Below are 12,410 nucleotides of genomic sequence, written 5' to 3'. Positions count from 1 at the left end.
AACTACGACCCTTGAAACAGACATTCTCTCGGTGAGAAGCTCAACAGAGAATGCTGGCCGGACAGACAGACTTTCTATGGGCTCCTTGTTTATTGCCTGTCCAAGGCATTGCCTTCACTCTCTGAGTGACAACTACTTGCATATATCACATATGCACATGTAGCCAATGCCAGTTTGTGCTTTGGCCCCTGTGTCCCCAGTCCATACTTTTAGAGTGTTGCTAAATGGTTGAAAAATCAGCTCAGTTGTAAAATGAACTTTTACCATTTGCAGTTACTACTTAATTTCCTAACGACGCCCTCTTTTGTGACACTCTAAATGTGCTTCTCCTATGTTCTTACTATTCGTCCCTTTTTGTGTTTTCGGTGACCTTATCGTTTCGTATGGTATATCCTCGCCTTGTTTCTCTTTCATACTGTGTCTCACCTATCGATTATTTTGAGCTCTCCTCGTGAACAACGATGCTCTCTTTTTCTCGATGATCAATTGTATTTATTGTCTTTTTCTTTTCTTCTTTGTGCCCTTTTTCTCCTTTTTAGCATGTTTGCCCCTTTGTCTCCTGTTAGAGATATTGTGTGTGCGTAGCTCTTTATTTTTGTCTCTTATTCTTTGATACTTATCAGACTGACCAAACTAAGCCTCTCTTGTGTTTCCAGGCTTTCCTTCCTTCATTCCCTATCTTTTCTTGCAGCTCTGTTTTTCTCTCTAATGTGCTGGTGTTTGTAACAATTTCACTCTCTATTTGGTTTTGGTTTTCGTACTGTTCATGCTATTAATACTTGCTATCTCTTCTAATACAGATAAATAATTTTCAGCTTGCTTTTCTTTTTCTTGCATTCCTTTTTGAAACTTCTATCTTGTCTACAGTCCTTATGATTTCTGTCGAGTGTCAATGTGTGTGTGCAACTTCAGCATCCTGTCCGCGTCTGCTAATGTCTCGTCTCTTTCTCTGTGTTTCTGTTCTTGTTTTTCTTCTCTATTTACTCCTTGTTTATTGCCTAACGGTGTTTCAGTGTTCAGCCTCTCCATGTGCCTTAACCAGTCATCTATGGAGTGCTGTGTGTCCAATGTGTCACGTTACATTGGCCAGGACTTTGGCATTTGACTCTTTCTTGTTCTATCTTTTTTTCATGCTTTCCTTAATCTCATAATCTCTTTTAATTTCTTGTCTTCTTTGGCTGATTTCCTTTTCTTTAGACTTTGTGATTCTTGTTTTCATGATGTATGAACATAGAGGTTTTTCCTCCCAGAATGTTTATCCCACATGTTTTCAACAATCCTCATGTGAAGGAACTAAACTTAACATTCATTAACATTTATACCGAAGTACCAGCTGTGCCATGGGAGATCTCTGCTTTCTCCTTTATGTTTTTTTTCTTTAAAAATCATTTGTGTTGTTGGTGCAACTGAGAGAAATTTAAACGCACAAATACTGTTCAGTGTGTGTCCTGTTAAACATCTGGTCCTCTACATGTCGCTGTATATGTCTGTCTACTGTTTGAACAGTAACGTCATGTTGCTATACATGTCATTATACATGTGTGTCTCGTCGACGTCTTCAGAGGGAATAAAGGTTGAACATAAACTCTATGGGGATTGGAGATAATGAATTGGTTTCTATCCATTTCAGTTCAGTGGCTATGTTTTGTGTTCTGTCTGAAAATGTGTTTGTTTCTCTGGTGGAGGTAACTTTCTTGTTAGAGATGTGGATGCGTGCCACACTGGACATATATATATTTATATATATATAGTCATCTCAGGCTCCAGTTTTCATCAAACACAACTCGCTGCATCAACTGTCTTCAGTTCTAGTGCCCGCCATTAATCTGCGGAATCTTTGGCAGGTTTTATTTGGCTTCGCTCATGATAGCTACAGAAAGCTCAATCTACTTTGAAGTGGCATCTATCCAAAGTAAACTTGGACCGAATTGGTTGTTTCAGACAGGCAGTTTTCAAGCGTTAAGCAGGTGGAGGTTGGACTCCCTGTGTGCTCAGACAATCTCTTTTGTTTTTTCTGTAGACGAGTTAGCTTCTCAGCACACATCCTCGCTGCTTTCCCTCTGTCAACCTGTTCTTTTGCTTACAGGGGCAACAAGCCAGCTAACAGCCCTAAGGGCCAACCCCCTGATGCTGACGGCCACTCCTCCGTCACTGACCTGGCCAACTCTCTCACTGGAGACATGGTGATGGTAAGAGCCTTTGTCCCAACTCACATCCATCTCATTCTCATGCAGGCTAATGACTCACATTCCATATAATACATGTATGTGACACCTCTGTCCGCATATGTTTGTGTGCTGATCTAGATCGGATTTTTACTGTTAAGGCCTCTTAGTTCCAGTAAAAAAATTAGGACAGGTTTTTCAACATTATGATTGCAGCCTCTCTCTAAATACTTCCTTTTCTCTGGCACCAACATCCAACTCTGTTCCTTAAACAGCAGTGTTTTTAACATTTTTGGCTGCCAGCAAACATGCAAAATTAGTATTAATAGTAATTATGGCACCAGCACAGTGTAAGTAAAATGAAATAAAATAAACCACAGTGCCCAAACTGATCCTTTTTGCAGAATGGGTCGCCGAGAGCAACAACATGTCTGATTCATGTGTGTTTAAAGTTGTAATCTGCAAGCCCAAGCCTAGATAATCCTGATAACATCTTCAGGGTAATTTTATTTGACTTTAGAAAGCACAAAGACTAAGTTGCATTCCCCGTGATGAGAAAACGGCTCTTGGCATAACAATTCTGGTTTGGTGTGGAAGAACCCATCCTCATATCTATCCAGCACTTGCGATGGATCAAAAACACCGACTGTGAGCAAAACCTTATCAGTCAAATTCATTATCATTAATAAAGACGAGCCTGAAGAGAGGAGGAATCTTATTGAAATGTTCAGTGATCACATGTCTGTAATGTTCAGGTGTCCACATACTTTTGCCTGTGCAGTTGTCATTTCTACTACCTGGTAGGACTTGTTGCAGAGTCATGCTTGATGCAACATGTAGGGCCGGTAGATCTAAAAATGGACGTGGTAGTAAGGGAGCCATAATAGCAAAAAATAACACACAGGCCTTTCCTGCAGGAGCAATCAAATGAGACAAGCCATCCAAGGTGACTCACACTGTTTGATAAATTATACTTGGAATATTTCACACTTGCTCTGCCTGATGGTTCTAAAAACCCATATTGACAAATGCTGAGTGAGTCTTTGTCACTTTGAAATTGTAGCTCTGGCCTAAAGCACCAAAATCAACAATTTCAGGTAATGCTTGGAGAGAGCGTTTTGCATGCAAAACACACCTCGGGCTAGTCTTTTTCAAAGTGTCAGTTGTGGCTCTTGCACAAAGTGGTTTTATGAACTGCTGGTTGCTTATCTCCACACCAAGTCCTCAAACTCTTTGTTCCAATTTATGCTATTGTTAGAGAGAGCGAAGAAAATAAAGGACAGAGACAGAAGGTGGAGCCACAGGGAGAAAAGAAGCGACAGTAAAGACAGCTGCAAGTGCAGAATGCCAACCTTGAGCTGTGCTTCCCTGGCTGTTCTCTCAATGCCTCTCACGCAATGCTCTCTCTCTCTCTCTCTCTGCTACTCTTTTCTGTTTGTCTCTCACTCTTTCTTTCCGTCTCTCTGTCCGCTGCTTCTATCAGATAGTGGCCTTTTAGTGCACAGCAATGATAAAGCAGTCAGAGTGGCTGTGAGAGAGAATGGGTGGTCTAAAGCTCTCCTATCTTCAATCTGAGCACCTCCTGCCTCTTAAGAACATTAGTAAGGAAATTAAACTCTCTCAGTCTTCTTAATGTCAGACCAACGTCTGCCTGTGAGCAGCTGCTTGAGTACGGCGTGATAGAAATGCAGCTCTAAAATCTCCTCCCCTCACAGCTTCTCTCTGTCAAGGCCTGTGTGCATGTGCTTGTGACACAGAAAGTGTGTGCCCTTGGACTGAACTTTTTTTTTTTATATGAGTGGCTGCTGCTGGATGTGTGAGTGTTTGTATTTATTTGCCTGCGTTTGTGGCCCTGCAGCTGTCTCCAGGGTCGGAGGATGATGACGGTGAGGGGCCTATCAGTGAAAAGCTGGGCCGGATCCAGTTCAGCATAGGCTACAGCTTCCAGAACACCACTCTTACCGTCAAAGTTCTCAGGGGCCAGGAGCTCCCCGCCAAGGACTTCTCTGGCACCTCCGACCCCTTTGTCAAAATCTACCTGCTGCCTGACAAGAAGCACAAGCTGGAAACCAAGGTCAAGAGGAAGAACCTCAACCCCCACTGGAATGAAACCTTCCTGTTTGAGGGTCTGTATTATCACACTCATCAAAGAACTGCTACATGTTATTGCGTTAAATTTGCTCATGCTGCCCAGAAATATCCTATTCCTATTAATACATGAATCAATATGCCACTTCTAATCAGGGACAGTCTGGCAAAAAGCCTGAAAACATAGAAAGAGCAGAACTGTAAAAACATTACATTATGTGTTCATTTAAGATCCAGCTGCTCTTTAGTAAGAAGCTGATTCAGAATGTAGGCTTTCAGGGCCTTTGAACAATTTTTATAAAATGTTTTTTTTCCCAGCTGATGCGGATGAATTCTATTATTAATGCTCACAATAGCTGTAAACTCTATTTAGAGCAATAATTGGACAATTTGCTTGTTTGCTGTCGTGCTAAACATTAAATAAGAAGATTGCTACCACTCTAGAACGACACTGAGCACGGTATAAAGCTGCAGCCAGAAGCTGCTTCGCTCACCAAGAGAATGGAAACAGAGAGAAAAAGACATAATATTGACCTTCTAATGTGACTCTCTGCCTGAAAATGAATAAATTCACTTCTCAAAATGAACGGCTATTCCGTTGCCAATACGTGTTGTTATTTCATCGTTTAAATGTTGCAGAAATACACACTGAAGAGTCACTCAAAAGTTTTATGCTTGAATTTAGCCTTCATAGCAATGGCCAAGAGCTGTTTCTCAACACAAAAAAGAGCATTGTGGGAGTTGTGTGAAAATCACAAAGAAGGTGTGAAGATTTATTATTATTTTCTGTTCGCACTTGGGAAACCTCCACCTCAAGAAGTTACAGTCAGTTTTTTTTTTGTTTCAAATAAAAATAATAATCTTGCTACAAACTGCGGATGTTTTGCAGCAGCCGCTCAGATGACACTGAAGTGTCACATCTCTGTATGATCGGAATTTGTTTCATTATAATCATTGTGTTTGGATGGCAGCACAATGGTAACGTAGCCAAAGTAATGTTCAAAAGACTCAAATGAAAATCTGAACAATAGCCAGTGTTGTAGAAAAATTAATGAGATAGTTCTTTGTGGCTGGAGTTTAATGTTCCCTCTCAGTCATTTGAGAGACGCCTTCTGGTCCAGCAGTTTCAGAAACGCACTTTGGCCTTTACCAAATTCAACCCTGTTAGCACGGTGCAGATTACACGGCCCACTCTGCGCTGTCAGGAGTACGGTTTTCACTCTCCGTGACTTTGCTATCCCCAGTTCACCTCGCAGTGTTATCCGTTTCTCTGTCTGTTTAGGCTTCCCTTATGAAAAGGTGAGAGAGCGCACTCTCTACCTTCAGGTGTTGGACTACGACCGCTTCAGCAGGAACGACCCCATTGGAGAGGTGTCGATCCCCCTTAATAAGGTGGAACTGGGCCAGATAAAGACCTTCTGGAAGGAGCTGAAGCCCTGCAGTGATGGCAGTGTAAGAGAGCAAGGGGTGGCCATGACAAACGTACTCTTTTCATTACAGTGTTGTTATTATAGTGTTATTAAAACAAGTGTGACACATTTGTTGACTACTTTCAGCATGTGAGCTTGATTGACGTAATTTTCGGGTGAGCAACGTGCTCGGCTATGCCAGCCTGGTCACTGGACCATCTGTGTTTGGCACTAAGGGGTTAGAGCAGAAAGGGCAGTGATGTAAGATTACACAACGAGCTAGTGAGTAATCAGGAGTTTGATATTCCCTGATGAAATCTGATATTAGCCCAAGTGATTCATACTCCATTGTGTTTGTGTGCATGTGTGCGTTCCTCAGGGGAGACGAGGAGACCTGCTGGTGTCTCTCTGCTATAATCCCACTGCCAACACCATCACTGTGAACATCATCAAAGCGCGCAATCTCAAAGCCATGGATATCGGGGGCACCTCAGGTAGAGATCCCTCTTTGTTTGTTTAGTCTTTTCTTTTTCTAACCTTTGTTCACCAGTAGAAAGCCCTCATGACTTTGGAAGCTCAGTGGCTTCACACGTTGCTCTGTTCAAACATTTACCGACTAGTCTGTGCAGAGGATGGTCACTGTCCACTGTAGATGTCTGCAGTAGCAAGGTGACACTACATCAAGCATCTCTGCCTTGGCCTCTCTCTTTCTGTATATCTATGAGGATCTTCAGCCTCCCAGCCAAATCTGTGTCAGCTCAGTCTGGTTGCTGCTAGTTTTTAAAGTCCCGCTGCTTTCCGTGGCATATTTTTGTAAAATTACAGCTTCCTGCAGTGGCAGGAGTGGTGTGTCTGTTAGTATTACAGAATATGATAATGCTCCAGAATTGGTAGTACAAATCCCAGGCCCTATTTCCATAAATACTTCCTCATTTGTATGTTTCCTAGCTCAGGGGATAGGTTGACCTTGAGCTCAAACGAGGTATCTGCTTCCCTGCTGCCTTCCCTGACTTTAACAATTAAAAGGGTAATTGCCAACCTGACCCTAAAAATCACCATCCATGTGCATCTTCATCGTCTCTCTCATGTAAACTGCTGCGCTCTGCATCCACGTTGCAGATCCATATGTGAAGGTGTGGCTGATGCACAAGGACAAGCGCGTGGAGAAGAAGAAGACGGTGACGATGAAGCGCTGTCTGAACCCCGTCTTCAACGAGTCCTTCCCCTTCGACGTGCCCGCCCATGTTCTGAGGGAGACCACCATCATCATCACCGTCATGGACAAGGACAGGCTCAGCCGCAACGACGTTATCGGCAAGGTAACGTTTCCTGTGTTTCTGTGTTGGAGCTCTTCACACTTTACAAGCCTCTTCAGCTTCTTGTTATGTACACGTGAAGGCATTTCACATGTTTTCTGGAAATAGAACTGACTAAAAAGTACTGTCTGTTGTGATTCACCCTGTGACCACACTGAGAGAGACGTTAGTATTTAATGAATTTACACACATGCATTATTCACCAGCAGTGAACAAACAAATCGATGGAAAGAAATGATCTTGGAGCAAAATAAACCTCACAGTTTGATTACGTGGCGATGATGGACTCTCCCTCCACCTTCCTACACGTGTATTTTGAGTGTAATTCATTTGGCAAAAGAGAACAAAAACGCTCCAAATAAAGTTAAAGGTGAAAGTGACTAAATGCGCTTTGTGGATATTGTTAGAATATTGTTATTGTGAATTCTTTTGGCCATAATAACCATGTAATGAATATTTGATAATGTAACAGTGCTGTTCTCATGTCTAACCATTGAATATAAAGCCAGCAGAGGGTTAACTTAGCTTAGCAAAAGACTGAAAGGTGTGCAAACAGCCTGCTCTGTCCAAAGGTAACACAATCTGCCGAGTAGCACCTTTAAAGTTCACTAACTTACCCAATATATCAAGTTTGTTTAACCGTACAAAAACTAAAGTGACGCTTTTTGGGGGGGTTTATGTGCCAGACTATTTCTTGGCCACTGTAGACACTCCTGAAAGTTACTGATCCCAGCCAAGTAACAAGCTTCATTAATTTAGGCAACTGCAAAAAACATTTAAACCCCATCAGTAATGCAGCCTGTGAGAAAACTGAAATCACTATTCTTGCTGAAATTCCTATTTTTCCAACTCATTGCTGCCCTCCAGCAGCGGCGCCGCTCCTTCTCCTGCACCAGATGCCAAACATCGTATGAACACTGTGGCTCTTTATGTAGAAACGCCACCATGTCTGAATGAGACAGTTAAGCAGCATTTCCCAAAATGACACGTGTGAACGAGAGCCAGACATTACATTAACAGTGAGACGGAGCCAGCAGTGATACATTTTTCACATCTGTGATGGTTTGCAGATTATGTTATAAAGCCAAACATGATTATCTTGTTTCTTCTTCCCCTCTCTCAGATCTACCTATCGTGGAAGAGTGGACCAGCGGAAGTGAAGCACTGGAAAGACATGCTCGCCCGGCCGCGTACTAACGTTGCCCAGTGGCACGCTCTCAAGGCCTGATCGCACCGCCCAGCTTCCTCCGTGGCCCCTTCCCGTCTCCCGTTCTCCCCCTCTCCTCCCTCCCCTCCTCCCACTCCCATCCTTATGCACAAGACTGACTTGCTGCCAGGCTGCGAAACACGGGTACAATTAGCCATCTGCTCTCTTAAACCTTTAAACTCTTTTCTGTTTTCTTTCAAAAAATCTCAGTTTCTCTCCGACTCTTCTCTTCTGTTCCCTCCTCTCATGCAGCGTGTCTTAATTTTTTGTCTCACCACTTCGCCAATGGTTCCCCTGTTTCTGACTGTCTGTATGTCTGTCTGTCCTTATGCACTTTGCCTGTGGAGGTCTGATAATCAGTTTCTTTGTCGATCCCTTAGTTTTGAACTGCACTGCAGCCCGTGACCCATTCAAGGTGCCAGTCCCGTGGGATCACAGAGAATCTTCAGTAATGATCTAATCTCGTATAATCCTATTGTATGAATATTCCAGGTACACGATACTATACAGTATGTACTATATGTACATATACATATTAATATATTAGGCGTATAGATTGGCAGAACTCCCCTTATACACATGACTAGTATACAGTATGTTATACATAACCTGTCTGCCGTTTCCCATCTCTTCCGTCTCTTCATTTGTTGCCTCGTCCTTGTCATCTGTCTCAAGTGTACTATATTCTCTCCCCCATTTCAGTCCCTCGTCCTTTCTTCTCGAAAGTGGTTTAAGGTTCAGCTGAAGTTGTCGAAAGCAATCAATACTCGGTTTGTGATGAAACCAGCTGAACTCAAGATGGGATTGTTGATACTGCTGTCTCTTCTCTCCCTCTTTTTTCTTCTCTATGCTCTTCTCTTTCTTTTTTTCGTTATAGTTCCCTCTTTCTCTTCCTCTGGCACAATATTAGTGGATTACTCCCCCCTTTCTGGACCCCCTCCTTGTCGTCTGTGTGCTGTGGGTGCTGTGCTGTAGCTCCAACAAAAATAGAGATTTAAAAAAAAAAAAAAAAAAATTAACTGAACTTTCCGACGCTGGGAAAGCAGGGACACGATAAACTTATGAAATGGATTGCTCTTGATTTTTCCAGACAAAACCGCCCTGACACGGAGAGAGAAAAAAGAAGATGAAAAAAAGAAAAAAAAAAGAAAAAAAAAACAACACGCAAAACAAATCCCCCTCACCCCCAAGATACTATGATGTCATTTTTCACAGCATCACCAACTGAGGAAACCAATTTGAAATGTTCTTTCGACGTTAAGATGAAAAACAGAAGCAAAAAGCTCATTTTGTGCTGTATTCGCACATGCATTTGATTGTGCGCGCGCACTGCCCTCTGTTTATTGATGCTATGAATTCCTTGTGCTGCCCTGCGCTCTTGTTTTGTGCTGATGGGGGTCAGTCTCGACCAGCTTGACTGCAATGTGTGCCTGTTGATGTATATGTGTGTGTGTGTGTGTGTGTGTGCGCGCCTGCATGTCTGCGTGTGTTTGTGTTCAAAAGGAGCAACACAACTCAAACCCGGCAGAAAATCTTCTTCTCTTTTCTCTTTCTCCTCTCGCGCTCTTCTTGCTCTTCTTACTGCCATTGTTTCCCCATCCTCTACTGCCCTGCCTTCTGAACGAGGGCACGGGGGAAGTTCTCTCTGCACTTTTTGAAAATGTAATAACAATAATAATGATGATGATACTTTTGATGATGATTACAGTACTGGTGAAAATCAAGGGAGGAGTATCTGAAGGGGTGAGCAGCAGTTGGGGAGAGGTGACGTCTGCTCTGTGATTTCAGGGTTTGGAGATGAAGTGGAGGACACAGAGGATGTAGGGCTCTCATCCTCCTCTTGTGTTTTTTTTTCTCCTCAGTATACCTGTATGTGTGTGTGTGTGTGCGGGTGTGTGTGTGTGTGCGGTTGTCAGCTGCCAGACTCCTGGTGGCAGACTGCTGCTGTCTGAAATGTCAGACCAAGATGGAGATATCAGGCTCGTCTTCTTGTCACATGGAGGCCGGCCAGCACAACAGTGCTATTACACAATGTGTCGATCAACAACAAGTCTATTCTGCGCTCTAACCAACCAGTCTGTACTAGTACTGTACGCTCCTGCACAGAGTCCGTGGTGTCGAACAATAGCTGCAGATCTGGAAACAGGGAGACTGATGTGCATTTTGGCTTCGGCGGCGAGAGAAAAGAGAGAGATAACGAAACTGTTCTCTGAGTTTTTGTTGCAGTTCACAGGAACTATGAACGACTGTGTATCACAGACAATGGGTGTGATATTAGATGATGGCCTGATCTGCCACTGTGAGATACTGTAGAAGCAGATTAGACATTATCTCTTTGCTGAGTGCTTGAGAGCACCACAGAGTGTACTGGTAGCTGCCCTGCTTGTCAGGCGTATTCAGCTCAGCTCGATATTTCAGTAACGTAAATAAAACAGTCATAAAGCAGCAACGGGAAAACTGTCAGCCATTAAGAGCTACTCACACAGACGTCTGCTCTGTCTTAGTATATGCTCTACTGTACCTGCCTGCCTGTCTGTCTGTGTTTTACATTCTTAAAGCCCTGTGAAGTATAATCCTGTCAGCTACTAAATATGTTTTTCCTCACTCCAGAGGCTTAGTTTTTATTATATAAATGAGAATCCACCTTTTAAACATCTCTCAGGTTAGACTTAGCAAGTAAATATAATCAGTTGTTTGTTTTCCAGTGGAGACATCACAGCGTATTTATTGCTGCATTTTTAGTTCTCGCTAACTCCGGCCCCTTCAGAATGCTTTTTATCATGCAATAATTTGATGTTGTTTTGATTTATGCAATACAATAACCTGACTGAAAGATTGTGCAACAGTAGTGTAATCTATAGCAGGTTGCTCCTCATCTGGAGTCTGTAAGCTGGTCTGGGCAGCACACGGTGTGCTGAGTGTGTTCTGGACAGCGTGTTTCGTGTGAGCCTCGGTGCTGGCTGCTGTGATGCGCTGATCCAGTCCAGCACCCTTCAGAACAATTGGCCAGGCGTGGAACAGGGCCCACTGTTTTGACAGCCACTGCCTGCAGTGTCACAGCACATTACACTCCCATTAGGCGGTCAGAAAGGAGCAATATCTGCTTCCTTGGACTCTGGGGGAGTCACCGTTTGCAGAGGTAACACTTGCTAAGAGTAATAGAAAACATGGAGCATGCTCATTAGTAACCTTGTAGGTGATGGACAGTGATAAAACCTCGTCAGTCAAAAATGCAAAGCAATCAGCAGGCGATCACGGCCGAAGCTGTGAAAACCACATGTGCAGGCAATGAGTCAACATAATACCTCTGCCATTTCCTCTCACTGAGATTCCATGTTGCTCAAACAGTGATAAATTGTTATGCTACAGGGGTTTGTAAAGCTTAGTCATCACTGACCCTGTAAACTTGGGGATAGGGTTTTATTTTTAGTAACATGAGGCACAGTGATGTCACTGATCCTGGAAGGTAGACCGGAGGCTGGAAGGCTACAGGGTTGAGCTTTTAAAACTTCCAACACTGAGTGCTTTTGAATATAGATTACCACTTAAATGGAAATCCATGGCTTGACATTTTCTATTTTTAAATGTTTTAAATGTTGGCCATTAAATAATTATCCAGTGACACTTAAATACACTGTTTGAGCAAAGGCGGAAGGTTACGGAGATAACTGGAGTCGTGAAATGCTACAAGATGCAGCAAAGTAATTTGGCTTCATTCTTTGGACATTCACAGACCACTCTGCTGGGAAAATTACAGGAACTGCAAAACACTACAATTTCTCCCAAAATCTCTTCTTCTGGTCTGATTAAAACCCATTATGTAGAAAACATTTTAGGTAGTAAGCCTTTAATATTGCACAATCTGAATGTTCATAGTCGACAAAAGTGGAAAAGACAGAGTTAATGTAAGATAAGGAAATATGTCATGTTTCATATGTTATATGAGTTATGCATAAAATATACTTTTGCTTGTCTGAAATGCTAAGTATGTTATCTCATACATTGAATTAGTTTGTGTGGAGTTTTAGCTGCCTCTAAGTTTGTGGGAGCCCAACCATAAACACTGCTTCCCTAAGTGTACTTCTAGAGCACGTAATCAGTTTAAAATCATCTAATTCTCATAAAGTAAGTAAAAGTCATTCCATATAAAGACGATAAAGCAATGTTAAGTACGTTAGCATTAGAGTTAAGCCAAGAACTGGCTGCTATTCAGCCTTTAATAAGC

At 42.6% G+C, this 12,410-nt stretch overlaps 1 protein-coding gene across 1 annotated transcript in view; it reads left to right on the top strand.

The window, feature by feature from the left end:
* syt7a (synaptotagmin VIIa) overlaps positions 1–8,253 on the top strand; it is an 82,349-nt gene extending 74,096 nt beyond the window's left edge. The window contains exons 9-14 of the mRNA XM_008300864.1: positions 2,087–2,189; positions 4,024–4,291; positions 5,536–5,705; positions 6,042–6,156; positions 6,782–6,981; positions 8,102–8,253. Coding sequence (XP_008299086.1) covers positions 2,087–2,189; positions 4,024–4,291; positions 5,536–5,705; positions 6,042–6,156; positions 6,782–6,981; positions 8,102–8,206 — 961 coding nt within the window. The 3' untranslated portion in view covers positions 8,207–8,253. The remainder of the gene's footprint in view (positions 1–2,086; positions 2,190–4,023; positions 4,292–5,535; positions 5,706–6,041; positions 6,157–6,781; positions 6,982–8,101) is intronic.
* Positions 8,254–12,410: the final 4,157 nt, after the last annotated feature.

This window comes from Stegastes partitus, unplaced genomic scaffold, assembly GCF_000690725.1.
Source record: "Stegastes partitus isolate 25-593 unplaced genomic scaffold, Stegastes_partitus-1.0.2 Scaffold1601, whole genome shotgun sequence".
NCBI classification, from domain to species: domain Eukaryota; kingdom Metazoa; phylum Chordata; class Actinopteri; family Pomacentridae; genus Stegastes; species Stegastes partitus.
This window is presented reverse-complemented; position numbering and strand designations above follow the sequence as displayed.